The 24,622-nt window shown below is 43.5% G+C and overlaps 10 protein-coding genes and 1 non-coding gene across 11 annotated transcripts; 4 read left to right on the top strand and 7 right to left on the bottom strand.

Annotated features, from left to right (window-relative positions):
* Window positions 1-357: 357 nt before the first annotated feature.
* On the bottom strand, window positions 358-1,912 carry L203_101526 (uncharacterized protein; the record flags this gene model as incomplete). Its single annotated transcript, XM_066210965.1, has 3 exons — window positions 358-472; window positions 519-1,807; window positions 1,850-1,912. The coding sequence occupies 3 exons, from the start codon at window positions 1,910-1,912 to the stop codon at window positions 358-360; spliced, it is 1,467 nt and encodes a 488-aa protein (XP_066067062.1).
* A 539-nt stretch (window positions 1,913-2,451) lies between these two features.
* On the top strand, window positions 2,452-4,639 carry L203_101525 (uncharacterized protein; the record flags this gene model as incomplete). The annotated part of the gene is made up of 9 exons (XM_066210964.1): window positions 2,452-2,542; window positions 2,594-2,676; window positions 2,724-2,807; window positions 2,866-3,131; window positions 3,190-3,571; window positions 3,634-3,668; window positions 3,728-3,822; window positions 3,880-4,532; window positions 4,583-4,639. The coding sequence occupies 9 exons, from the start codon at window positions 2,452-2,454 to the stop codon at window positions 4,637-4,639; spliced, it is 1,746 nt and encodes a 581-aa protein (XP_066067061.1).
* Window positions 4,640-5,462: 823 nt separating this feature from the next.
* Window positions 5,463-5,578, top strand: L203_101524. Its single transcript, XR_010725527.1, has one exon. It is a non-coding gene; the product is annotated as a 5S ribosomal RNA (ribosomal RNA).
* A 1,621-nt stretch (window positions 5,579-7,199) lies between these two features.
* Window positions 7,200-8,075, bottom strand: L203_101523 (ADP-ribosylation factor; the record flags this gene model as incomplete). Its single annotated transcript, XM_066210963.1, has 7 exons — window positions 7,200-7,232; window positions 7,288-7,419; window positions 7,474-7,538; window positions 7,589-7,666; window positions 7,722-7,814; window positions 7,867-7,959; window positions 8,021-8,075. 7 exons carry the CDS (start codon window positions 8,073-8,075, stop codon window positions 7,200-7,202), a joined length of 549 nt encoding a protein of 182 aa, XP_066067060.1.
* Window positions 8,076-8,421: 346 nt separating this feature from the next.
* L203_101522 (uncharacterized protein) lies at window positions 8,422-9,207 on the top strand (the record flags this gene model as incomplete). Its single annotated transcript, XM_066210962.1, has 5 exons — window positions 8,422-8,540; window positions 8,597-8,657; window positions 8,702-8,870; window positions 8,917-8,991; window positions 9,050-9,207. The coding sequence occupies 5 exons, from the start codon at window positions 8,422-8,424 to the stop codon at window positions 9,205-9,207; spliced, it is 582 nt and encodes a 193-aa protein (XP_066067059.1).
* A 202-nt stretch (window positions 9,208-9,409) lies between these two features.
* Window positions 9,410-10,430, bottom strand: L203_101521 (uncharacterized protein; the record flags this gene model as incomplete). The annotated part of the gene is made up of 6 exons (XM_066210961.1): window positions 9,410-9,436; window positions 9,489-9,655; window positions 9,878-9,891; window positions 9,936-10,069; window positions 10,122-10,319; window positions 10,392-10,430. 6 exons carry the CDS (start codon window positions 10,428-10,430, stop codon window positions 9,410-9,412), a joined length of 579 nt encoding a protein of 192 aa, XP_066067058.1.
* Window positions 10,431-10,824: 394 nt separating this feature from the next.
* L203_101520 (uncharacterized protein) lies at window positions 10,825-12,589 on the bottom strand (the record flags this gene model as incomplete). The annotated part of the gene is made up of 8 exons (XM_066210960.1): window positions 10,825-11,334; window positions 11,387-11,523; window positions 11,583-11,793; window positions 11,852-11,870; window positions 11,923-11,980; window positions 12,027-12,166; window positions 12,222-12,306; window positions 12,361-12,589. 8 exons carry the CDS (start codon window positions 12,587-12,589, stop codon window positions 10,825-10,827), a joined length of 1,389 nt encoding a protein of 462 aa, XP_066067057.1.
* A 580-nt stretch (window positions 12,590-13,169) lies between these two features.
* Window positions 13,170-17,551, bottom strand: L203_101519 (uncharacterized protein; the record flags this gene model as incomplete). Its single annotated transcript, XM_066210959.1, has 13 exons — window positions 13,170-13,416; window positions 13,469-13,556; window positions 13,605-13,730; window positions 13,777-13,846; window positions 13,891-14,387; window positions 14,442-14,597; window positions 14,645-15,023; window positions 15,072-15,209; window positions 15,266-15,368; window positions 15,413-16,169; window positions 16,369-16,667; window positions 16,738-17,035; window positions 17,098-17,551. The coding sequence occupies 13 exons, from the start codon at window positions 17,549-17,551 to the stop codon at window positions 13,170-13,172; spliced, it is 3,612 nt and encodes a 1,203-aa protein (XP_066067056.1).
* Window positions 17,552-19,280: 1,729 nt separating this feature from the next.
* L203_101518 (uncharacterized protein) lies at window positions 19,281-19,622 on the bottom strand (the record flags this gene model as incomplete). The annotated part of the gene is made up of 1 exon (XM_066210958.1): window positions 19,281-19,622. One exon carries the CDS (start codon window positions 19,620-19,622, stop codon window positions 19,281-19,283), a length of 342 nt encoding a protein of 113 aa, XP_066067055.1.
* A 186-nt stretch (window positions 19,623-19,808) lies between these two features.
* L203_101517 (uncharacterized protein) lies at window positions 19,809-22,418 on the bottom strand (the record flags this gene model as incomplete). Its single annotated transcript, XM_066210957.1, has 13 exons — window positions 19,809-19,896; window positions 19,944-19,998; window positions 20,051-20,071; window positions 20,128-20,184; window positions 20,231-20,252; window positions 20,301-20,321; window positions 20,386-20,498; window positions 20,548-20,701; window positions 20,751-20,953; window positions 21,004-21,122; window positions 21,172-22,018; window positions 22,068-22,257; window positions 22,302-22,418. 13 exons carry the CDS (start codon window positions 22,416-22,418, stop codon window positions 19,809-19,811), a joined length of 2,007 nt encoding a protein of 668 aa, XP_066067054.1.
* Window positions 22,419-22,537: 119 nt separating this feature from the next.
* L203_101516 (glucose-6-phosphate dehydrogenase) lies at window positions 22,538-24,493 on the top strand (the record flags this gene model as incomplete). The annotated part of the gene is made up of 8 exons (XM_066210956.1): window positions 22,538-22,668; window positions 22,714-22,916; window positions 22,964-23,640; window positions 23,686-23,734; window positions 23,791-23,850; window positions 23,922-24,263; window positions 24,315-24,414; window positions 24,463-24,493. The coding sequence occupies 8 exons, from the start codon at window positions 22,538-22,540 to the stop codon at window positions 24,491-24,493; spliced, it is 1,593 nt and encodes a 530-aa protein (XP_066067053.1).
* Window positions 24,494-24,622: the final 129 nt, after the last annotated feature.

Below are 24,622 nucleotides of genomic sequence, written 5' to 3'. Positions count from 1 at the left end.
TCCGATAGGGTATTTTTGTTGGCGACGAGACAATTCGACTCAAAGAGATCAAAAAGAAGTAGATCATTATGCATAGCTGTCATCTACGAATCTGTTTTGCCATCCTTGCCAAAATTCTTCTAGTTGATCATCTATCTTCCGACCATTGGCATCGCAGCCCAACAAACCTTGCCATAGGGATACCACCCCATTGTCCTCGTCTCCGACCACTTGTCCAGTGTCCTTCAGTACAAAGTGGGTTAAGCCCGAATGTCGATGAATAAGAGCCAAGTCCGGATGAAACGGTTGTGATGGAGCATGGACAGACATTACCTGACATGATCTGTCTCTAAGCATGTGTCTACAAAATTGTGCAACCTACTGCGGCAGATAAAATGCTAGAGCATTCGGAGCTCGCATTTTGTCGCTTGTCGTGTTATTATTGTGATTTGCAGCATCCATATCAAATACGGATAACTTTTCGCCGCTCATGCTAAATTGGTTGTCAAGACAATGTCTGCATTAGATTAACAACACACCTGTTGATCGCACAGCTAGTAAAGACAGCTCTGCCTGCTACTTCAACCAAGTCTTGTCTCGTGTTTTCTGCTTTCTTGCGCCATGCCTTGGAAATGCCCTGCGGATATTCATGATCTTCTTTGGTTTTGACGTAGTAGAGAAGGGATGTCTTATCGTCAAGAAAAGTCTTGAGATAAGCATACCAATCATGCCTTGCAGTGCAACCTTCAGTAACAGTCAAGCTTTGGTCATCTTTGCTTTTACTGATCACTTCTCCAGTAAGTCCTACAACCAAGTATTTACTCTTCGAGTTAGTCATTCCTTTATCAGACGATTCTTCAGTCAAGCACATATAGCGACTACTTTGGCGAAAATCACTAGTCTCAATCAACCATATGTTTTCAACTAGCTGCTTGCTGCTGACTACAATTGGCCATTGACACAAATCTGGGCATGACAGGCCCATTTCATGGCCCAAAACACTCCACGCCTCGCCACATCCTTGTTGCATTTGCATATGAAGCCTGAAAATCCAAAATCGAATAGCAACTCTGAAATCTTCTTCTGGAACGACAGAGTCATATAGAGATGGATGGATACCTTGAAAGGCAAGCTCCAAAACCTCATGATCAGAAGGGGTAGCACCTGTAAAGGAAAATTGTGGTCTCTCAAGAGGATAGATTCTGTGTTGATTGAGGTTTGAGAACAAGCCGTTCAAGAAATGATCTCGAATATAAGCGACTCGGTTGTATGAAGTGATCAATAACAGTGAAGGTACAACTGTAGTCAGTAACAGGTTCTGACTTTGTCGAGAATTAACAATTGGTAGCTTGACTTTTTTAAGAGGCTGAAACCTTTTCTTGCTGACGAGCAAAGATTCATGTGATGTTTTCGCTCTTGCAGCCGTCTTCATAGTTCTAGCTGATTCATTTTTGTTGCCTTGTGACGAAACAGTTTGCACCATTGGATCAGAAGGTGACGGTGTCGCATGACTGAGCTTTGCCTCATCAATAACTCCAGTACCATTGCTGCTTGTTGACTCTTGTTGTTCCAACAAAAAGGCAGACTGTTTTAGATTCAATGGTTCTTGCCATTGTGGAGTAGGAAAAGCTAATGTGGGCTGATGCGATGGCGGGTTTAATTTCAAGCGTTTTGATGGATTGGAATCTGAATTTTGACTAGCTCTCAGTTCGTTTTGGACATTAGTTGGCTTCTTGCTTTCAGGTAATACACATTTATGACTGTAGGCCACTAGAATGCGCTCGATAAGTTGCGATTTTGTGAGCTTTGAATAGTTGATTAATTTGAGCTTTAAATGAGTTAGCAAGCTTCTTAAAGCTTCTCAGCCTACCTCTTTGCATTTCGCTCTCAACTCTGCTACTTTTGCAACCTGCAAAGTCTGTAAAGTGTCCATTAGAATTATTTGGGACAGTAGAAGATTATTCTTATAATCACTGCCAATGTTGATAATGCCTCGTTAATATTTGATCCCGTTTTATTTATTTATTTTGAAACACTCCAAGATGTTATTGAATGCTACTTGAGATTCATTCTCTACGTGTAACTCAACATTCACTATCTTAAGGCTACCTAGCTTTGACTCTGGCTGTTATCTCAAGAGTAACCACCTAGCAAGGAAAAAGGAGCAAGGTAATTTTGATGTTTCTAGAGTTTTACGCAAACAACATCTTGGCTCATTATAAATGGTGACACAGATACTCTCGTTTCTTCAAGGCTACAATAAGGAAAGAAAACATATTTGCTTTGCTTGTTTTCATACTATTCTCAAATTGTTTCGTCAAATTCAGTCAATTACACTTGTTCAATTAAATCACTATTCTATGAATGGCAACATACACGCAACGTTATCGCGACTTGATTGGCCTTCTCGATGATCATACAAGTTCAATCAAACCTTTCAAAAATGCATTTCAAGTGAACAGCCAAGACCCAATGTTCGTCGCAGAAGATACTCGAGCTACTGCTTTAGATAGCCTTCTTTTGCATACTTGGGTGATGGGGAGCAACAAACCTCAATCTAATCGTGAGCTTGTCCTGAGAAATACATTGTCTTGAAATTAAATTACAAGTGTAGAAATCAGGAATGTAGACGAGGTGCGCCTAAAGCAAGAAGATTTCGAAATACTTGGATGTCTAGGTCAAGGACAATTCGGACTAGTGAGTGTATGAACATGACAGGAATAACTATGGTTAATTATGGACAGATTGAGGCAGTCAAGTGCCGAATAAATGGACAGATATATGCTATGAAAACTATCGAAAAGTTATCTGCGATTAGAGCAGGCCCTGTTGGTCAAGTTCTTGGGCACTTCTCTGCTATCTTCATTGACGTATATATATTTGTAGCAATTGTCTTTAAGCCTTGAAAAACACATTCATAGACTTTCAACCGGTTTCAAAAACCCGCCAGCCCCACAACTCCTCGCCGCTTTTCAAAATGAGACCTCACTGTCTTTGATCACGACGTATGCACCATGTGGCTCATTGTGGGATCGAATTTGCTCTTTTTCAGCATCGGGTCATACACGATTGGCAGAAGAAGAAATCAAATGGTGGGCTGCCCAGATGGTTCAGGCTATTGATTGGTTGCATCAATTGAAATATGTTCATCGGTAAGCTATGTCGCAATCAGCTCAGTGAAGCTTATCAATACTTATCTCGTATTATAAGGGATATCAAACCGCATAATTTTGTTATCACATCCACCTATCACTTGCTGTTGACCGATTTTGGATCTGCAGCTCCTCTAAACCCTTCAATCAATTTCAATGAACCTCCTTTCGTTCATCGAAAATTCTGCGTTTTACCAATTGGATCTCCAGACTATATCGCTCCAGAAGTGCTCGTCTTTGCGGAGCAGGCAGCTCTTACTGCAGCACAAGATCTTGCAGGGAATAAAAGCGCTTCTATGCAACCGGAAGACATCAGGGGCTATGATGCTACGGTTGACTGGTGGAGCTTAGGCGCAAGCATTTTTGAACTTGCCGTCGGAAAAACGCCTTTCTGGGCAGAAACGATCGAACAAACATACCAACAATTAATGGCATTTGAGGTCAGTGTTTAGACAACGTAAAAAGATATTCATCATTGATAGAGTCCCTTCTTTACAACTAGGGCCAATTAAATTATCCGTCTTTTGTTTCAATGGAGTTACAAACACTTCTTCAAAGGTAGGAAAAGATGGACATGGTTGATGCTAATGGATTAGCTTGTTGAATATACCTGCAAGGAGGTGCCGGTATGCAAGCGAGATAAAAAATTTATCTTTCTTTAAGGACATCCATTGGGAGTACTTGCCAAAAGGTTTGTTCTTAGGATTTTGAACACATAAAAATGTCTGATAATCTTACGGAAATATAGCATCATCTCCTATCATAGACAATAGACCGGAGGTTATAGACGTGTTTAGCCTTCCTTCTCGCAATATAGAATCGTCTAATCAGTTCACATTCGACCATCTCCTCAACTTGTCTTGCAACTCTTCGATGGTATCTATTGCACCTCTTGCTGATAACGACAAACGTTCGCAATGGTGTGGATGGTCTTACATTCCTACGCCTGATTCTTTCCTCAAACAACAATTCATGATGGAGTCACATTCAACATTAGAAAAGCCCGATGCCTATATGACGCCCAGACAGCATCGAGTATCCACCTCTAATACAAACACAAACAGTACACCCTTGTCTGTGAATACCATCAAGCATAGCTTGATATCTCATACCAAGTCAAGGGTATTATCAGAGCAGCAAGCTTTCTACGAATTGGTTCAGTGTGTCGAAAGAAGCGCTAAGAAGCGTATGTCAGGACAGCATCAGCAATTACAAGAAAAGCGCGGAATTTCTGCAGCTACCATGCTCTGGCGGAGGAGCGATTTAGAACAAAGCGAATCTCAAACGCCAATCACTACAAAAAACCGAATGAGACACTCGTCAAAGAGTAATACTTGGCATTCCAAGTTTGCATTGATTTCTCTTGAACAAAAACATTCGGCCATGCTAAACAATTTGAATGTAAGTTGTTAGATATGCTTTATGAAGCATAATTGACACAAACAACTTAGAGCCTTGATACTAGATTGCAAGATCTCCGAAAATTGCTCCAAGATGAAAATACATAGGCGCATCTGGATTTGCTCATATTCAAAGCAACACAAGTCCTTTCTATATCATGATACCAGTCTCAAATTTTATCACAGATCATGCTGTCTCAAACCCTTTTCTGAAGGTAACAAGCCTTATAGCAAGTTGTTGCTCAATTTGAGCAGGTCAGATGTATTGGCGCACTGTCATTGACCTTATCCTGACACACTCGGAATCGCTCTAACATCTGATCGTACTCCCCTGTTGCCGACCGTCAAAGCAGAATTTACGAGGTGTCACTTCACTTCATCGCTTCAACTCAATTTGTTTACCAGTCTGAAGAGTGAACCAGACTACCTAAGCAGATTTTTCGACCCTCCTAAAGATCCTATATCAATAGCCACAATTGTTACGACCCTGCACACACGCTGTCCTACTATCACCTGTTAGTCAGCGTAGGGTTGCAACATCGGCAAGATCCGCTTTTTGTCTTTTTCTATCGTCTTATTGTTCAGTTCATAGATATATAGAAAACGTCCATAGAGTGTGATCCTCTTCGAGTATTAATTATTATATGTTACACCTATTGGTCTCACTACTTTCAACACATTCATCGATATCAAGATATCTAAAACTACAGCCACCGTCGACTCCCACATGAGCCCTCTTACCATCACCTTGCAACCACGCCTATAAGCCAATAACCTCTGTCCTCTCGTGCCGGGTTTTAAAGCCTCCGGCGACGGCATCGTAATACATCCCGCCTTGACTCTACATAGACAAGGTAGGTCGTAATACAAACCGGTCAGAATATAAATAACGTGATAAGATTATAATGCATGTCTGATTGATGCTATCATCCTCGGCCATAGAATTTGCATCAAATACCACGTCCCGTCCGATCCGTGAAGTCAAGTTGCATATCGCTCGGTTAGTACCAAGGTGGGGGACCACTTGGGAATCCCGGGTGCCGAGGTTTTTTTTTCGGCCTTTCCATATTTCTTTTTGGTACTTTTTGTATTGCAAACAATTTTCCTGTCGGTTTGAAAGCGAACCTGACATGTATTTGGATGCTTACCTGTTCTATAATCACTTGGGTAATTCATTGTTGCAAGAGGCGTTGACTATACGATCAAGATAAATGCCATACATGGGCAGATACGATAACATACACTATTGAACCCTTGGAAGACTTTATGACTCTTAAGTTCCTTTTTAATATCTTGCAATGGAGTGACAAAATCAGCTCAGGGGATACTATCAAAAATGGAAAAGAACTGATGAATCATCAACCTATGGAAATATGATCATCTTACATCTGTACTCTCCTACTTTCATTTATCGTTCAGCGCAGAATCACAACACCAATCAAGTTTGCCTACTGTCTTTCCTGTTGTTCCATTATTCAGTTTATAGATATATGGGAAACGCTCAGTGGATGTACGGTTCTCCAAGAGAATTAATTTATGATATAGTGTACTACTCGACCTTGGATTACAAAAGCGAAGACTTGAAGCTGTACCCAATCATTTACAGCACCAACAGGCAATTTTTCGCATTATGACATGATTCTATTGGTATATTTTTCTCAAGCCTGGCGAATGTTGTCCTTGCGCCTCAAAAGACTGAAAGGGATTCTTATTGCCTATTAAATGTATGACGGGTGTGGTTCGAAACGAGACTGGACAAGTTCTGATCCAGCTTGCTTACAATTCGAATTGAAGGTAGAGGCATCATCGAGTAAATGTTCCAATATGAGGCCGACCCATGCATTTCATAGTTGAATGAAGGGCAAGAAGTACATGCTGCAGAGGATATTTCGTCTTTTCACAACAGGAGTTGTAACATACCTAGAAATACTCGTAGGTGTTGATGGGATGCCTACTTGAAACCTCAGCTCAAGATTTCTGAAATATCTCTGAGCCAAAATTAACAAAATCAGGAAGAACCAACAGTTGCACAGTCATGGAAGCACATCCAGACAGCATGAGGTAAGGCTCTGCAAGAGACCTTCAGATGATGAAAATAATGTCTGAGTGAAAGGAAACGGTTGTAGTGGTTCCGGGTACGTATACCTTGTACTCAATAGTAGTTGGGTTTGTAGAGATGTGTCATGCACAATTTAATACGTCAAAAGGTTTTTGATGGCGAGTTATGAAGTAGAAAAACAAAGAAAAATATAGGAAACGCGGCGGAAGGCTGGCCAGTTCTCAATAAAATGCTTCTTCGGGACCATGTGTAGCCTGCTGGGTTAGTAACAAAACGTAAACATTTTTCATATTAAAGATCTTGATAGCTCGAGAAAAGTTAAGTCCTGCAGTGTTTGCGAATTGAGCATTAATATGAGGTTGCTTGACAAGACAGCTATGACGAATAAATCAAAATTGTTGCCGAGTTGAAGACATGTTGCTTTAAGGAATATAAAAGAAAAACCAATACCTGAGAATAAGAGGTTGAGACGACTGTCGCGTTGAAAGAAATTCATTCAGCCATGTAAGAGAAATGGATAAGGTTGGGAAAAGAGATTCGAAGATAGTGCGCCAAAGGGACGAAAGACAACCATCTGAGGACCTGAGAATATGAAAACCATGAAAACAATCAAGGGCTTTTCCTTTTGAGATTGGCCGAGAGCTTGAACATGACATAATCAGCCGTGTCTTCTCGGCTCATCGTAAACAGTACCCACCCACTCAAGACCTTCATAAAGACCGTCGCCCGAAGTAGCACACGCCGCCTGAATGTACCATGATCGCTGTCGAAGAGAATGGAGACCAAGCTTGTCAGTAATTTCTGCAGCATTCATGGCGTTGGGAAGGTCCTAAAAAGTGAATCGGTTTAGTGAACAAAACAGTAGATGATAATTAGAACCTACCTGCTTGTTGGCAAACACAAGGAGCAACGCATCCCTCAACTCATCCTCACTCAGCATCCGTTGCACTGTACAAAAAATCAACCATCGCATAGTGTATTGGCAATGTCTCGCTCACATTCTTCACGGGCTTCTGTGATTCGCTCCCGATCGTTTGAGTCGACGACGAAGATGATACCCTGTGTGTTTTGAAAGTCTATGATCAAGTGAAAACCATTAACATTGTCTAAACTACAATAAAAAGCTCTCACAATGCCTCCACAAAGGACGAATTTTGTCCTGCCCTCCTACATCCCATACGGTGAAAGAGATGTTTTTGTACTCCACCGTTTCGACATTGAAACCTAGAGATGATGAGTCGCGTGTACGCAAAGCAAGAACGACAACAATACTCACCAATGGTGGGAATGGTAGTGACAATTTCACCGAGTTTGAGTTTATAGAGGATGGTTGTTTTACCGGCAGCATCGAGACCAACCATTAGAATTCCTAAAAACGCGCGTTAAACCTGGCAAACGCATGTGAATAACGTGCCACTGAAGCAACGTACGCATCTCTTTTTTGCCAAAGAGGCCGCTGAGGAGTTTTGAAACGTTGAGGCCCATATTGTATGGCTGTTAAAGATGGTAGATGGAAAGAAAAATGAAAAGACTTGATAATTTTCCAAAAGAGCCAAAGAACCAGAGCAACGATCCGAGCAGTGGACGTGGCGAGGCATGCAAGCCTTGATACGGCGTTATAAACAACAATCATTGTGGCACAAGAAAAACATAACGTGGAATTTAGAAGAACGGAATGTGTTTTATCATACATACATGAATAGACTCCTAATTTCATACGTATATCATTACGTCACGAGATTAAACGAAGTTGATAAGAAACCGAAATACTCGTTTTGTTGTTTGAAAACATATTTCTCTTTTGCATCTATACATATTGTTTATATAAATAATGAGTCATGTCGCCGATGCTTTTTGGCAGCCCTTTTCTCAAAGCGCTCTTAAACTACTTCCAAAGCGGGGTGTAGGCTTCAGAGCTAAAAGCAAACGAGCAGATCGGATTCCTGATGAGTGAATTTACATCTATGCCAGACGTGACATTTGCTCAACGACATACCCAAACCTAGTCCTCAGCGATCGCTTGTGACCGATTACCACTCCATCAATGATCCCAGTATACGCATCCATGTACCAAGTGAGCATTGTCAGGCGAACGCGTCTTACTCTTGTAGAAAAAGTTCCTACACCTGTTAAAGTCGAAGCAAAAGTATGGTTTGCAAACGAGCGAACGTTCATCGCCTATCTCTCTATGGGTTTATTGCTTTCGACGATTGCCTCTGGCCTCCTTTTTGGCGCTAGAGACTCCTCGGCCAGGTGGTTTGCGTTTGCTTATGCCTTCATGTAAGCACACAAAGTCGAGGTTTATCTAATCAACCTAGATCGGTAGGGGTTTTAGTGTATGGATGGGCAATATTCCAAAAACGTCTTACTATGATTTCGGCAAGGGAAGCGGGTAACTTTGGTCAGTATTCTTGTCAACAGCTACCTCTTTTCTTATTGCTCATTACCGATTTCCAAAGACTTCCTATGGGGACCTCTTATTATCTGTGCCGCCCTCTTTGTAGCCATCTTAGCTAATTTCATATTTCGTTTCCATGAGGTACAACGTAATACTGGAGTTAATCCTCTCTCTTTTCAAAACGCATGGCAGCAAACTATTAGGACGAATTTGGTCTGATCCAGTATTTTGAAATCCCGACTTTCACAAAAACATACATGTTGCCATACTCACTTTCTGTACTGTTCCAAAAGACATAATGGTTGCGCGAAACATGCAACATTTTTGCATGCCGTACATCACATATCCGCGGTAGAATAATAGAAAAGAAACAGGTTACGAGCCAAGCTACAAACATAGGCAGGCCCTCTCAGCTGTGAAACTAGGCAGTGGATGTTTGCTTGTATTCCTGTCGCTTCATCAATCACACTCTTTTGATGATTAATAATCAGTTGACTCACAGCCATCTCGGCATCCAATTGCTCGGCGGTCTTCTTTACAGGTCGAGGGTTTCGTGGCTTGGCAGCCTGTTGGGCACGGCGCCTTTGAGGCTGCGAAGGCGGAGGAGCAACTCGCCCGGCGAGAGATTGGTTGGGGTCGACAATGAGTTCGACCTTCATCGGGCGTTCTGTAAACAAAGATTGGCGCCATATGTAATGTTGGACAGGAATAATTGCGTTAATCGCGATAGCATTGCAGATGATTTTGTCAGTTTGATGTGAACCTGATGTCTCAAAAACCAGTGCCATCCGTCGCCCACACACATGACCGATCAACCAACATTCCATCATTCCCAGTGTAAGATGGTCTGCGGGGCGACGGTCGAGACAAGAAGTCAAAAAGTACTAACGGTTGTCGATTATTCTGTTGTGGTCTGTATTGTCAGATACTATTGATACCATATAAACTCACAAGATGCATGAGCTTTTCTAGCGTCTCCTCGGTTCTTGAAGACAACGGTTGCAACTCCAGTGCTCTTGCCGGTCGAAGTAAACGACATTCGGACTGTTTTCACAGGTCCCACAGTAGATTGCATGAGATCCTGAGTGATCAATGAGTGACACGTAGATTGTAATGAGTGACGACAAACATACGCGAACGGCCGGTTCAGTGACATCTCCAGGAAGATTGCTGATGATGATCTTGTAGACCTCGGCACCTAGGGGTGTCTGAATGACAGATGTTCCTTTTGGAACAGTCGACGTGTAACGAGCTCGAGCACCAGAGGCGGCTCCTCCTCGTCGTGCACCACCTTGCTTGGATCGATTAGGCTTGGGCTTAGAAGCAATGATCTGTTGCAATCAACAAAGAGACGTAAGATTGAGAGGCGATCAACTGGCGCGAAAGACTTGTGGCAAACGAACCTCATCGAGAGATCGGTCAATGTCCATCTTAGAGGCCATTTCTGATACAATTAGGTTGGAACGAGACAAATATGTTATCCAGATACTTGAGTGATAAAAATGGTGGTGTATACTGACAGGTGGCCAATATAAAGGTGGATGGAAATGGAAATAAAAAGGAATAAAGGTGGACTTCACTGACGATTATCAGTAGTGTGCATAGTAACAATTGCCTCCGTCGGTATTTAGTGAAATGCCGAGGGTGGCACATTCTTTTATTCCTTGTCCGTTCCTTACGACACGATCTTTTGATAATCTAAGAAAATTTTGCTAACCATTGACAACAGAATCTTTGTTGATCCAATTTTGGCTTGAACGTTGCATTGGCAGTCTACGCTACTTGATACATTTGATCATTACAACATGTGTTTTCTCAATAAGCTTCGAGTTAACTTTACGGGGCCTCCCTTGAGACTCTGCCTATTCTAGGTATTCTCAAGCCCAATCCAGCTCCCGCTCTTGCAGGTAAAGTCTTGCGACGAGCCAGCCCAGTTCCCTTCTCTCCACCGCGTCTGTCATTATTTGTTAAGAGCTTGCTTCGAGTCCCTTCAAAGTCGCAGGTTCGAATCTCGTAGCCGCCAGACGGCGCATCTTCATCCGAATCAGACGGTTCTAGCATCTTTTGTTGCGGTTTGACTGGATTCCGTATAACAGGAGATTGAGGTGCAGGTGCACTCGTCTTTCCAAGGTGGACGTTCAAAGAAGTTGGTTCTTTCCTCCGTGTTTGTGATGTCTGTCCAAAAGAAGACTCAAAGACATAATAACCTTCAGCAGGCATATCATCGTCCGAGTCAGATGGAGGCATGAGATCTGTATCGGCACGAACCAAAGGCGGAATGGGTGATTTACGCATTTTTTGTTTTGTTTTTTCCCTGGTAATATTCTTGTTCTTCTTGATTCGCGGCTACGAGTACAAATATTAGACAGAGTACGGCTGAAGAGTTGTAAAAGCGTACCAGTCGCATGTCTTTGAGAATATGATGATCATTTTGTATAAGAAATTCTAGAACCTGTTGCGACAACACATTTTCACTGGGTTGCATAGAATGAGTTGGATGGGCGAGAATGCCAGGTTGAAATATAAGTGCCAGGTCTGGGAGAGTAACAATATCAGTATGCGGCCCGACTCATAGACAAGGTAAGATGGCTCACTAGCATCTGTCATAAGATTCTGATCTGAACGTCTCGCAAAAAGACCAAGAAGATCCAAGACATATAATAACAGAAAGCGATTGTGTTCGGGCAGTGAGTTGATAAGATGTTTATATTCGCTCACAGCCTGTTCAACAGAGCTTTCCAGAGAATGTATCTTTTCCATCACAAGACGAAATGCTTTGTAGTGAATGAATGGTACGATGGGTTCCTAAACATTGCTTTTAGCATTGAATTGATATAACCGATTACCAGAGAATTTGACAAACGGGCATTTGACACAAAAATCTATGGTCGAATTATCAGTATACCGATGCGGTCTATGGTGAGAAGCACACACCTCCTAAAAATCGTTGCAACGTCATGCGTCGTATACGGGAGCTCATTGAAGTTCACATCTTTGCCATACTGTCATGGTTAGCGCAGGCGCAACAATCTATACACGCACATCAGGCCCAGTATCAAATAATAATTGCAGCTCTCTCATGCGCTTCGCTGAGCCAGACACTCGAAAAGTGCCTTCCACCGTGGTTGCCCGTTCTTTGAGAAACAAACCACACTTGCCAATAGCAGTAGGAACCACCCTGACTGTAAGCTAATGCGAATTTTATCAACACCTACCCTGCCACGTATAAAGACCCATTCTCTTCATCTTTGATGGTCACTTGAACCGAAGCATAGACAATCGACACTTGGAGGGGCACGCCAAAAACGCCTTGTGAGTCTAAGACAACGTCAGACACGTATTACAGCGCAAGCACAACTACATGAAACTCACGCAGGGGTTGTCTGTGACTAACAGTCTCTCTTTCTCTGAAACTCTTCCACCAAGTCTTGAGACCTTGAGCTCTCTCTTTATCAGAATCCCGAGACGACGTCTTTTTCATGGGTAACGGCGCGCCGAGATAGACGGGAGAAGCATTTGCGTCACCGGGAATGTAGTTGGCAGCAGTGGGATAGGCGACCCGACCGCGTGCCGGGTTTGGAGGTGGCCTTGTTGAGACCATGAGGGGGTGAGACCCGCCCCGAAGAGGAATAAAAACTGAAGGTGATAATGTATACGCTTTCGGCGGTGATTATCAAGAAAACGGTGGCAATAGAAGTGAAAGAGAAATGAAAGCGGTAAAAGATAAAATCAAAAAGAAAGGATCAAAGCTGAACATCCGCCACTATTGATAACAGTCCCGATCTAGCCTCAATGGTGTGTGCCACATTATTACATATCACGTGATTTATCATCATCACTTTTACTTCACTTTATTCTTTTTCGGTTTTGAATATACCATTGTCCTGATACCTTGCCGTCGCTTCTGAGCAGCAGTTCGCAGTGTCTGCCGTCCGCCATATGAATTGGAGTGACAGGATATGTATTCACGGAAGCGGGTAATACAAAAGGTCGATGTGTAGGCTGCAATATGAGCATCATCATTATAAAGACTTTTTGTAGAGTCTCAGCCAGCATTTATCAACCTAAATGCAAAGGTCAGTAGCAAGAGAGGCCAACGGATCTTCTCCATTAGGCATGCTATTGAATGAATAGTCTGTGCATGCTACATGACTTACAACAGGACGTTGTATCAAAACCTTCTACTTTGCCCAATGTATTTTCCGTCTATCACTCGCAGCTCGCGAGATATTATAGGTGATTGCTCGGGCGGCGGTATCAACACCATCCTCCGAACGTATCTTCTCGCCCAATCGCGATGCTTTCTCAATCATAGTTGTATCTGACGTAGCTTTGATGAGGGCAGCCGCTATATCGTCAGATCGCAACGAAGGTATCCTCAGGCCGACTCCCAGTTTGGTCACACGCACAGACCAAAAGAATTGATCACTACAAACCCAGTCAATAAACGGATGGCTGTATACACTGAAGATTTCTTTACCCAAACCATGGTTTAATCAGGGTAGGGATTCCAGCCCGTAGACTGGCACCCACTGTTCCAGCACCTCCATGATGTAGAGCCGCTTGAACTGATTATTGTTAGTAAAGCCTTGAATGGAACATGAACAGCCACTTACCTTTCGGAAAAAGCCAGGCATGAGGAATTTTGTCCACACCAAAACAACTGGAAGGGAATACAATACTCTCACCTTCCTTCGCAGGATCACCTCGCGACGACCAGCCCTTTGCGATAATGGCTCGAACTTGGGCTGAGTTCTATCAGCGCCTGTCTCGATAAATAAGACAAACCTTTTTCAACAGCTTCAATTATACTTTTCGTCATGGCATTTGGACGTGGTACAATGATAGATCCAAACCCCTATTGCAATGTCAGGATAGCAGCCAGGATCGGCGCTCACTCACAATGTATACGAGTGGTTTACCGTCTTCTTTTGCCGCTTTCATGAATTTCTCCAGGTCCAACGATGGTTTCCAGTCTGTATCGCTGTCCTCCAAATTCCAATATCCCGTGATGATGACATCGTCATGCCAGTCAAGTGGTTTTGGAACCACTGATGGGCTGAAATTATACAGGAAAGGAACCTTTGTCACTGATAGAGAAGACATATCGGTTGCTTTAAGGTGTAGGTGTCGCTTACGCCATCTATTGATTTGACCAGCTGTTGCTCGCCATATGATGTTATCGAACAAGACATAAGTTGAATAATTGAAACTCGGACCCATCTCAAATGAAGGGACCATGAAAGCTTGAGGATAGGCAGTAGTTCTAGTCCACGGCATTGTGAAAGCTCGGAAATATGGTATTTGCAAAGCCTCCGCGATATGAATACCTGCCATAGCTGAAGGACTCTCAATGAGAACATCAGCATCTTGACATGCTTCCCAGGAATCCACAAGTACTGGATTTATCGCTCAGCATAAATGAAATAACAGCGATCCTCTACCATACTCACAATCGTCCAACCACTGTCTAAATGACCCCAAAGATTCTTTGAAGAATCCTGGAGAAAACATCCGATGTTCTTGGCTTAGCTTCATTAGAGCAGTCGGGTCTCCGCCAGCCTGTCGGTGTTCAATTCCATAGCCCTCTATCCAAGTCTTGAACTCTCCTTGTAAAAAGTCAGAGCATTTCATCGCGATCACTGGGAACACTGACCATGGGTCACAATAATGACCTTATGCTTATCTTGCATCAATCGTAGCCCCAGTGCAATGTAAGGTTGCACATCGCCTCGAGATCCAATAGTCAAACATACAAAAGTGCGAGGCTTTATACGAGCGGCTTCGATGGGCTTGTTGGCAACATAAGGTAAATATGCTAAAGCGTCATCTGCTACCGACATTGGTTCGAGTAAAAAATCCTTCGGGGGAGCAAGAATGTCCGCGGGGTGATCGTTAGAAAACAAGGACGGTTCTGGGGAAGAATACAACGGTCTAGATGGTTGAAGCTTGGACGACAATATAAGATTACTTTCGGGCTGCATGTTGGCGGTACGACTCAAATTGTCGCGCAAGGCATTGACCCGTCCTAATACCTGACGAAATCGTATTAGTACATTCCGTGTGATAATCAAAACACTCACCTCATCCCGAGCGTCCTTGTTCCAAAATTCAAAACGCAAGTTTCCGTGTCCACGGAGCTGCAGAGCCATACCATGGAAACCTGCTCGTATGCTTGGCATAACGACTGCACCCTTTACATCCTCCGTTGAGAAACGATACTAATAATTGTGTTGAGTTGACAAGATCAACAGACTTGAAAACGAGATTTTCCCACCTTCAAATCTGTTCCCACTGTTACTCGTCTCCAAAAGCAAACATATCGCGGATTGAGAATGATATGGCCACGAGCAGGAAGGAACGATGTCACAATGTAACATCTTTTGACTGCAACAGATGAGCAACAGGAACCTCGAATTCAAACTTACTCCATACTTCCTCATCTTCCCTCAACCCAAACACTTTTGCAGCCAAAGCAGCTTTTGCTTTCTTTCGCGTCTCTTGTACCAGTTGATTGTCTGAATCATCGTCATCTGCCTCGGCAGAGTATGACGATTTCGATTTTCCAGGATCTAAATCTTGATCAGTAGCCAGGCAGTCATTGCCGCCAATTTCCATGACGAATTTGGGCTTGGTAACTCCGGGCTTGTATTGTCTTTCACGTGACGCGGCAACAGCTGATTGAACGGCTTCCGCGAACCAAGCTCGTTCATTTAGAACAGCAAGGTTGAAGCTGAAGAGTTCTGAATCTGAGGTACAATTAGAGCCTGCAATTACATCTATGGTGTTGGTGGTGGAAGATTGTGGTTTGTTTGATTTTTCGCTAAGCGTTGGCGATTGAGAATGAAAGTTTAGGGAAATAGATCGTCGAGGTAAAAACGAATTTTTACGAGTAGTTGAAGGAGATTTTGATACTTTTTGGTTTGCGATGTTGCCAGATTGTTGAATTTGTGGCGTTAGGGTGAAATTGTGTCTGGAAGAAGAATCTAAATCGACCTCTAACCCAATCAGAGTGGCCAAGTTGTGATATGCACTGATTCCCTTGATGTGGACTTTGTCAAGTGGAATACAAACACGCATGACAGACCAATCATCACCAGAAGAGCCAGAATTGTGCTCTTGGTGCCATTTAGACTTCATTCGTCGAAAAATGGCAGCATGAAAAGCACGTCGCCACTGCCCTGCGGATTGCTGTCGGGGTCAGCTTGCTTCAACTACAATGCAACCTACTTCAGTGTCAACCGTGAAATGACTTGTATGGAGACCAGTGGGTGATTCAAAAGTCACAATGAAATCGCATGGATGCTCCGAATTAAAAGGCTCGACGTGTTTTACAGAAGACACTACCCAAGTTAATGTTGTCACAAGAGCTGTACTTACATAAGACGCATTTGAGAGGTCTCACCCGTCCTGATTCGTCGGCACTAGGGTAAGTCGTTACCATTTCTGAGCTCAACTCCATCCAAACACGCCTAGTAGGCCTGAGTGCTCCTGGCTTATGAACTGTCACAGGGCCAGAGTACAATACATCAGGCTGATAAGACATAGTGCCCGCAGCAGTATTTGCAGTTGATTCTGAGTTTTCGTACAAAGGCATACGCTGCGTGTCTGGTGGAAGTGATGCGTGAAAGAGAAGACGATGGGTTGTAAGATGAAAATTACCAATCATTAAGACACCTCTAGTTTATTAGTTTACATGATTGTATAAGATGGACGCACCTGAAGATACTTCCTATGCTCTCTGCTAACAATCTTTCCGGCTCATGATCTTCAAACAAACTTGCCATATCACCAAATTCATCCACAATGGCCGTTAATCTTTCTTCGTTTGATATATCGCCCTTGTTGGAGGTTTCTTGTTCATTTGAGAGAGCTGATTTTTCATTCTGAGTGGCAGTTGGCACCGAACCTTCCAAATTAGCTGGCGGAAGCTGAATGTTGAGTTCTGGTGATACCTCCATGGCAGCTTGAGGGAGCACAGGTCGGCTTTTGGTGTTTCTTCCTGAACTCGGAAGGAAAATTGCTGAGAGGTTACTCAGTGAAAGCGCTATGCAGCCAGTTGATAAGCTTCATTTCTAAATGTGGGCAAACATCTGTCGAACAACGTACCAGTGAATCTTGAGCTGAAGGTATCTCTCTCTTTCTCTGTATCTCTGTCAGACTTATCAATCCAATCCTGGACTTGGGGATCGCCCTTTGGCAGTGTGCTCTCTGGCTCTACAGTAGTTGTTGAAGCAGTAGGAGGCAAAATAGTAGACTCTAATTTTGTTTCATCCACAAGTTGATTATTAAGGCTTAGTGGGTGATCCGTTTCGTCCTCGTCGCTATCCGTGTCGGCCGTGCTTAGATCCGACTTGGAGCTGTCGCCGGCCGCAAATCTAAACAGTTCAAACAGTTGAGCAGCACAAGGCATACCCGCTCGATCAACGCCATTACCCAGACTAAAGCGGCATGCGGGACGTTTGGAAGGGGAGACGGAGGCCTTCACCTGCGGGTCTGGCAATTGAGAGGTTGATGAGGGACTGCTCAGCAGAGAAGAAAGTTTCTTTGAAACAGGTGGCATTAGACGGATGGGCACCTAGCAGTGGGCCTTATTTGATGAAGAGATATAGTTGTAAAAGAAAGAATCGAATTCTGTAAACAAAGATGACAAAAATTGCATTCGGTTATTTATTTTTGTGCCCGAAACAAATACGTTGCCGAACCGAAGGTTAGATGCTGAACAACCTCCACTTTGTTGACATGTTACGTAACCATGATTGGAAGCAACTTTGAATTTTCTGAAATGCAAGGTTGTGCATTTATAATTGACATTCAAATCATAGTGAAACGCATCTTTTATTAATAATCCTCCAATTAGAAGCACTGAGAAGGCTTACGAAATCCTGTTGATTGCTACAACATGCAAGCAGGACCATCAAAAGACATCCTTCGCTTTACGGGTCACAAACATCTTCGACAACACATCCTCTTATCCATTCTTTCTGGAAAGTCAATCCGGGTGGATGGCATACGCCCAGATGATGTGCATGTAGGCCTAAGGGATTATGAAATCAACTTGTTGAGACTTGTAGAAAAAGTCACAAATGGCAGTACAATTGAGATATCAGTTACTGGTAAGGTTATGTCTTCAAAGTGCACCGGCTGATGTCTAGGTACCTCATTCGTTCTGCATCCTGGCTTGCTGCCTGGAGGTAGCTTCAATCACATTTGTCATGTGGGAAGATCGCTTGGCTATTATCTTGAGGTTCTCGTGCCACTCGCTCCTTTTTGTAAGAAGACATTCAACATTGTTCTCAGCGGTGTTACTGGCGAGGAAGGAAAAGATATGACTGTAAGTTGCACTGCATGAAATAGCCTTGCTGATAGCCAGGTTGACATGATACGGACGGTGACACTGCCGCACCTACATCTCTTCGGCATTACTGACGGGCTGGAACTACAAATAAAAAAAAGGGGCTCTCCGCCCTTGGGTGGTGGGCAAGTAATGTTTAAGTGCCCGGTTGTACGACAATTAAACACCTTACACTTTGTTGATAAAGGAAAGATAAAAAAAATCCGTGGTGTTGCGTGAGTATCTCCATATGATTTTCTAACTAACAGAATAGCTATTCCACTCGCGTCTCTCCCCAATTTGCGAATCGCATGGTAGAATCGGCTCGTTCAATATTAAACCGTTACATACCTGACATCTATCTTTACACTGATGTTTACAAGGGAGATGATTCTGGAAAGTAAGTCAAAGTGTGTTGTAATTGTTTGCTAATTGACAGGTCCCCCGGTTATGGTCTAACTCTTGTTACCCAGTCCACAAAATCGGCAGTCCATGCAGCCGAATGTTTATCCTCTGTCAACATGGTCACAACTCCAGAAGATGTTGCTTTACATGCTAGTCGTCTGCTATTGGAGGAACTCAATCAAGGAGGTTGTGTTGACAGTAAACACCAATGGCTTGTAGCTTTACTCATGGCACTGGGCAAAGAAGATGTCGGCAAATGCTTATTTGGTGCCCTAACCCCCTATAGGTTAGTCTCTTGAGTGTATACGGAAGACTGATTCCTGTAGTATACAGTTCTTCCGGGATATGTTATCCTTCTTTGGCACAAGATATAAGCTTGTGGAAAATCCATCTGGAGAAGTAATGGTCAGTTGTGTAGGGATCGGCTACAGTAATGTCAATAAATCTATGGCGTAAATGCATACAATGATACTATTGACATATAACAACATTGGTGTAATGCCCAAAGACAACAAATCCCGAAAAACCAAAACGTTCGTTGCCAGAAACACTTTCATAGCACATCCCAGACCTTCGTGGACGCAGCTCTCGATTTAGGTTCATCACTTTGGGTTTGGGACTGATCCATGCAAGGCGTTGACGGTGGTAGGAGATGCTTATCATCTTTAGGAGAAAAGACACGACAGTGTATTTTTTCCAAAAATCGATCCAAATCCGCCAGTCTTTTGGTGACCTCTGGATCTGAGTTCTTACTATGTTTGGCAAATCTGCGCCGTTGATAGAGTGATTCAATAAGAATGGCACTTTCCCCTAGCACATCAATGACTCCTGCAACGGCAGTGTAAATAGGTACATGGGTGGTTTCTTTTGGAGTAAGAAGGGCGAACCGTTCCATGACGAATGTTTCTATAGAGGTTGGAGGAGGCGGAAGGCTCTGATAGCGATCAAGGGGTGCCGAGAAGCTGGTCAAATAATCCAGCATCATGCCATTGTTGGCATTATACTAGATATTAATGGTTTTGTCGGGAACGCAGAACTTACCTTGATATAACGGGCAAAAGGAGCGAGCTCTGGATCGTGGCTATTGTCTCGATCGGAAAAAAATGCCATAGCGTGAAGAACTTTGGCAACGAGAGTCAAAGTTCGTTGGATGCCTGATTGAGGTAATCCTTGATAGCTGTCAATATAGATACGCAACAGCCGTCAGAGAATTTACCTCGCGCCAGATCGAAAAGATGAGGTCGCATCAAAGCCGGCCCAATGAGCCGTAGCTGTTTGTTGATGAGCAATCTATCTAAGATTTCGAAGTTGAAAACCACCCACAAAAAGAAAGGATGAAACAGCCTTATAATGCAAAGATCGACTGACATTAGAGCCTTTCTGTAACGATATCGACCTACTCATTGTGATATTCCTTGACGCTTTCATATAATTTGGCAAACAGCACACGTAATACACTTGAATTATTGAGTAAATATGGGTGTATCCAATCTGCTAACATACTCTGGAAAAGACCCTCTCTGAACTATTTCACTTCGGTCAGTATGGAATGAGAAAGATCATATGCACTTACCATACATATCCTTCCAGCAATCTTGCACAAGATTCACTATTGACGCACTATCACTCGATCTACATTCTATATTATTCTCAAGCACTGTTGAGATAGTTGGGCCGATAGACAATCTTAGGAAATCGGCACAAAGCAGTCTCATGGTTGCTTCGAGAGTTCTGGTTAAAGGGGTGTTGTTCCTAAAAAGTGTTGCTCCACCTGGGGAAATCAGCCTTGCCGCCAAAGAGCGACATAAAATGAATCTTACTCGATTTTGCCTCAACTTTGACCATCTCGACAAACCATGGAAAAACTGTGTCTTTCACAAGACCGACTTTGACGATAACATCAAAAAGCTGCTCCATATACTCCGAAGAAGCTAGTGTGTACACCATACGCGATCCTACATGTCCATCCCAAACCTTGTTCAATGTCAGATACCTTAAGAATAGAAATATTTTGTAGACTCACGGTAGAGACATACTCAGGTCGAGGAAGTATTGGTATTTCTTGATATGATACAACCATTCGCAACTCTCCGATCATGGCTCCTGTTGCAAGAGACAAGACTGGATATCTCTCATCTTTTGTGGCACTAAAATCCGATACCAAAGAAAGTGGAACAGTTGCAATTGTATAGGATTTATTAGATCGAAGAATACAAATCTTAAGGTCTGGAGTCATAATAAGTCCTTACTCTGTATTCGCAATTTAGGCAACTCACGGCATTCACAAAAAGTTGATAAGTCGTCGAAATTGAACTGCTCGGCCCAGAAAGGAAGACCATAATCCTGCTCAGCTTTTGCCCAGGTTGTGCGCCCAACCATAGTCTTATCGAGATATCTTTTCGTGGTTGTGTAAGCTCAGTCATCTGTTTGATCGACCGACCTACATCTCCACACATAGATATTCTCGAGAAGACCATTCGGGCTTGATACCTCGTTTACCTGAACTAATTACATCACTCGATTTAGAACTTCGGATGTCAAAAGACGAGAATCCCAACTGGGTCCCATGGGCGGGCTCCCTGATAGTATTGGTCTCATCTAAGACGGCTTCTTGTAGATCAAGAACACGCAGTCGTAGGCGACGAAGAATGCGTGGAGCATCTTGCGCAGCAAATGATTTTAGCAGAACATGCCAGTAGGCCATAACTGTGGCATCTTCAAACTTCAATGTTACAACTATTTCTGACATGCCAGAGTCCATAGTGGTGCCTGCAGACCCTAACGAAGTCGCACTGGTTGATTCCTGATGGTCTCTGCTAGAAGTCTCTGAATGAGGCGATGTGGGCTCGGTATGTGATATGGTCTTGCCTCTTCCTCTTTTTGTCAACCGTAAGAGCGGCTGGGTGATGATTGAGATGCCTGAGAGGCCCGTTGATTCAGATCGTTGCGATGCGGGCTCGCTGTGACTGGTAGATGCAACTTCTTTTTGGTCCTCGGAATTCATCAGACGAAACGACAATGTATGTAAGCCTCCGAAAATCGAGTGATGGACTTTTTGGATATTCTGCAACGAAGGCGAATGTCGAAACAGAGCGTTTAATGGATGCCGCACCGCCAGATGATCTGAGTCATATATTTTAAGCTCCCCTCCATAACGTCCTCCCTTCCCTTCCAAGCAAACTTCGATTTTACCAGCATACCACTTGTTGCTTTTTCTCTTCTTCTTTTCCCTTCCTTCCTGCGATGCTGGATTCACTTCGAGCGGAGGTATCTGAGGGATCGATCTCGTATCTAGAGGCAGCTTCAGTAGGATCTTGACGCGTGTGTTGGTAAACCCCACGTTTCAGAGTCGCTCGTTGGGTGGCATATCTTTCTTGCCTCAAAGCCGCCTGCTCACTACCATTCCTTATCTCCAGGGAGCTGAAAGAAGTACACTTTGATGTGTCTGTTGGCGTTAACGGAGAAGAGGCTGAAGACAAAGTCGCTTTATTGTTTTCCAATGGCGAGCCTGAAAGGGTTCTTGGTTGAAGCTACAAGGTGTCATGACGTGGTAAATATATGCCTAGTGACTCACCAGCTCCAGCCCTGAGGATCGCTTCCGTCTAGAATCAAATTGGTATGGCGGAGGAGGAGAGTCAAAAGTAGAGATATGGAATGAAACAGATGCTGAAAAACAGTACTGTCTAGGCATTTTATAGAGCGATAAGAGTTGAAAGGTGAAAAACGCACAGACCTCTTCTGCCACAATAGATTATCGGACTGCCTCCACCTGCCTCCTCACAATGATTACGTAACAAAACGTCATTAGGAATGATTCCGAATCGTAGTGCTTATCTCATGGTTTTCGTGGAACGGCCGATATATCTCATTCCACAAATACAATTCTTCTTCCGCTTTTATTTCTGTTTTTGCATTCTTATCTGCAAGCAGTCGAGGTCCAAGTAGGCGTTGGTACTTGTCATGTCTCCAGCTCACGCTTGACTTAGAATGGCCGTCCCAAGCAACACAAAGCCCGGCTCCATTCCATCTATGGAAGCAGCTGGCGATGCCTTGAAAGACGAGACGGTTGTCGTTGTGCTCGGAGCCAGTGGCGACCTCGCAAAGAAAAAGACGTTCCCGGCTCTCTTTGCGCTATTCAATCAGGGCCTTTTGCCTGAGAATGTTCATATTGTGGGATATGCTAGGACCAGTGGGTATATGCCTACATTATTGTCAAGTGATGCTAATAAGCCACAGAGATGGATCAAAATGAATTCCAAGAGCGTGTGGTACAGTACGTCAAGGGTGATGAGGGAAAGATCAAGCAGTTTCAACAGCTCTCCTCGTATGTCTCTGGCCCTTATGACCAAGACTCTGGTTTCCAACACTTGGTTAAACACATTGAAGAACTTGAGGGCGAGAGAAAGACTCGAAACAGGGTTTTCTATATGGCCTTGCCGCCATCGGTATTCACCATTGTAGCTCGTGGATTAAAGAAAAATTGTTATTCTCAAGATGGCACGAATCGTATCATCATTGAGAAACCCTTCGGCAAGGATCTTGAGTCATGCCGACAGATGATGGCTGACCTCAAATCTGAGTGGGCAGAGAAGGAGACTTACCGCATCGACCACTATCTCGGCAAGGAAATGGTCAAAAATCTTCTCGTCCTTCGTTTCGGTAATGTGTTTCTTGATGCCTCTTTCAACAAAAACTTTGTGAGCAATGTTCAGATCACATTCAAGGAGCCATTTGGCACAGAAGGACGTGGAGGCTACTTTGACGAGTTCGGTATCATTCGGGACGTCTGCCAAAATCGTGAGTTCTCATCGGCTTCAAGTAGCGACTTACAGTCAGATTTGATGCAGACCTTGTCTGTTCTCGCCATGGAGCGACCTGTCTCTTTTGCTGCCGAAGATATTAGAGATGAGAAAGTGAGTTCTATTATGATAAGGTTTGCTTATACTTTTAGGTCAAAGTTCTTAGATGCATCCCTCCAATTGAGCGGAAGGACGTCCTTCTCGGTCAGTACGTTGGTGCAAATGGCAAGCCCGGCTATCTTGAGGACGACACTGTCCCTAAAGGTTCCGTTTGCCCAACCTTTGCCGCCATGACTTTGTGGATCAACAACCCTCGATGGGAAGGTGTGCCCTTCATCATGAAGGCTGGCAAAGGTAAGCCAGGTATTGCTGGAGCTTTATCTAATGGTGAACAGCTCTGAATGAGGCCAAGGTCGAAATTCGTGTACAGTACAAGGATGCCACACAAGGCATTTTCAATGATATCCCTCGGGATGAGCTGGTCATGCGCATCCAACCTGACGAGGCTGTCTATCTCAAGATGAACTCCAAGCTCCCCGGGTTCCACACCCGTGCTGTGCCTGTAGAATTGGACCTCACCTACAAGGAACGTTTCACTGAGGTCAATATCCCTCAAGCTTACGAGGCTCTTATCCTTGACGCCCTCAAAGGCGACCATTCCAACTTCGTCAGAGACGACGAGCTAGATGTTGCCTGGAAAATCTTCACCCCTATTCTTCACTGGATTGAAGGCAAAGGTACGCCCAGATTTAATTCAATCGTTTGCATATGTTGAGTGACTTTTACAGACGCCCCTAAGCCTGACCCATATCCTTACGGTTCTCGAGGGCCCCAACAAATTGAAGCCTTCACTGCTAAGTATGGATTTAAGCGGGGATCTGAAAACTAGTAAGCAACATCTAAAACATTGAGTCACTGTTGCTTACGATTGTCAAGTCATTGGCCGCATACTTCTGCCAACTTGTAATCAGTAATAAGATAAAAAATGTCTGCAATGTATCAGTTCATAACCAAAGGAAGACTTGAAAGAGTATATGCATCCGCGCAAAACCTTTGAATATGAAAAGGAAAACTTAATGATATCACCTGGGATACA

This window comes from Cryptococcus depauperatus, chromosome 2, assembly GCF_001720195.1.
Source record: "Cryptococcus depauperatus CBS 7841 chromosome 2, complete sequence".
NCBI classification, from domain to species: domain Eukaryota; kingdom Fungi; phylum Basidiomycota; class Tremellomycetes; order Tremellales; family Cryptococcaceae; genus Cryptococcus; species Cryptococcus depauperatus.
The sequence above is the reverse complement of the archived record's forward strand: the minus strand, read 5'-3'. Positions and strand labels throughout refer to the sequence as shown.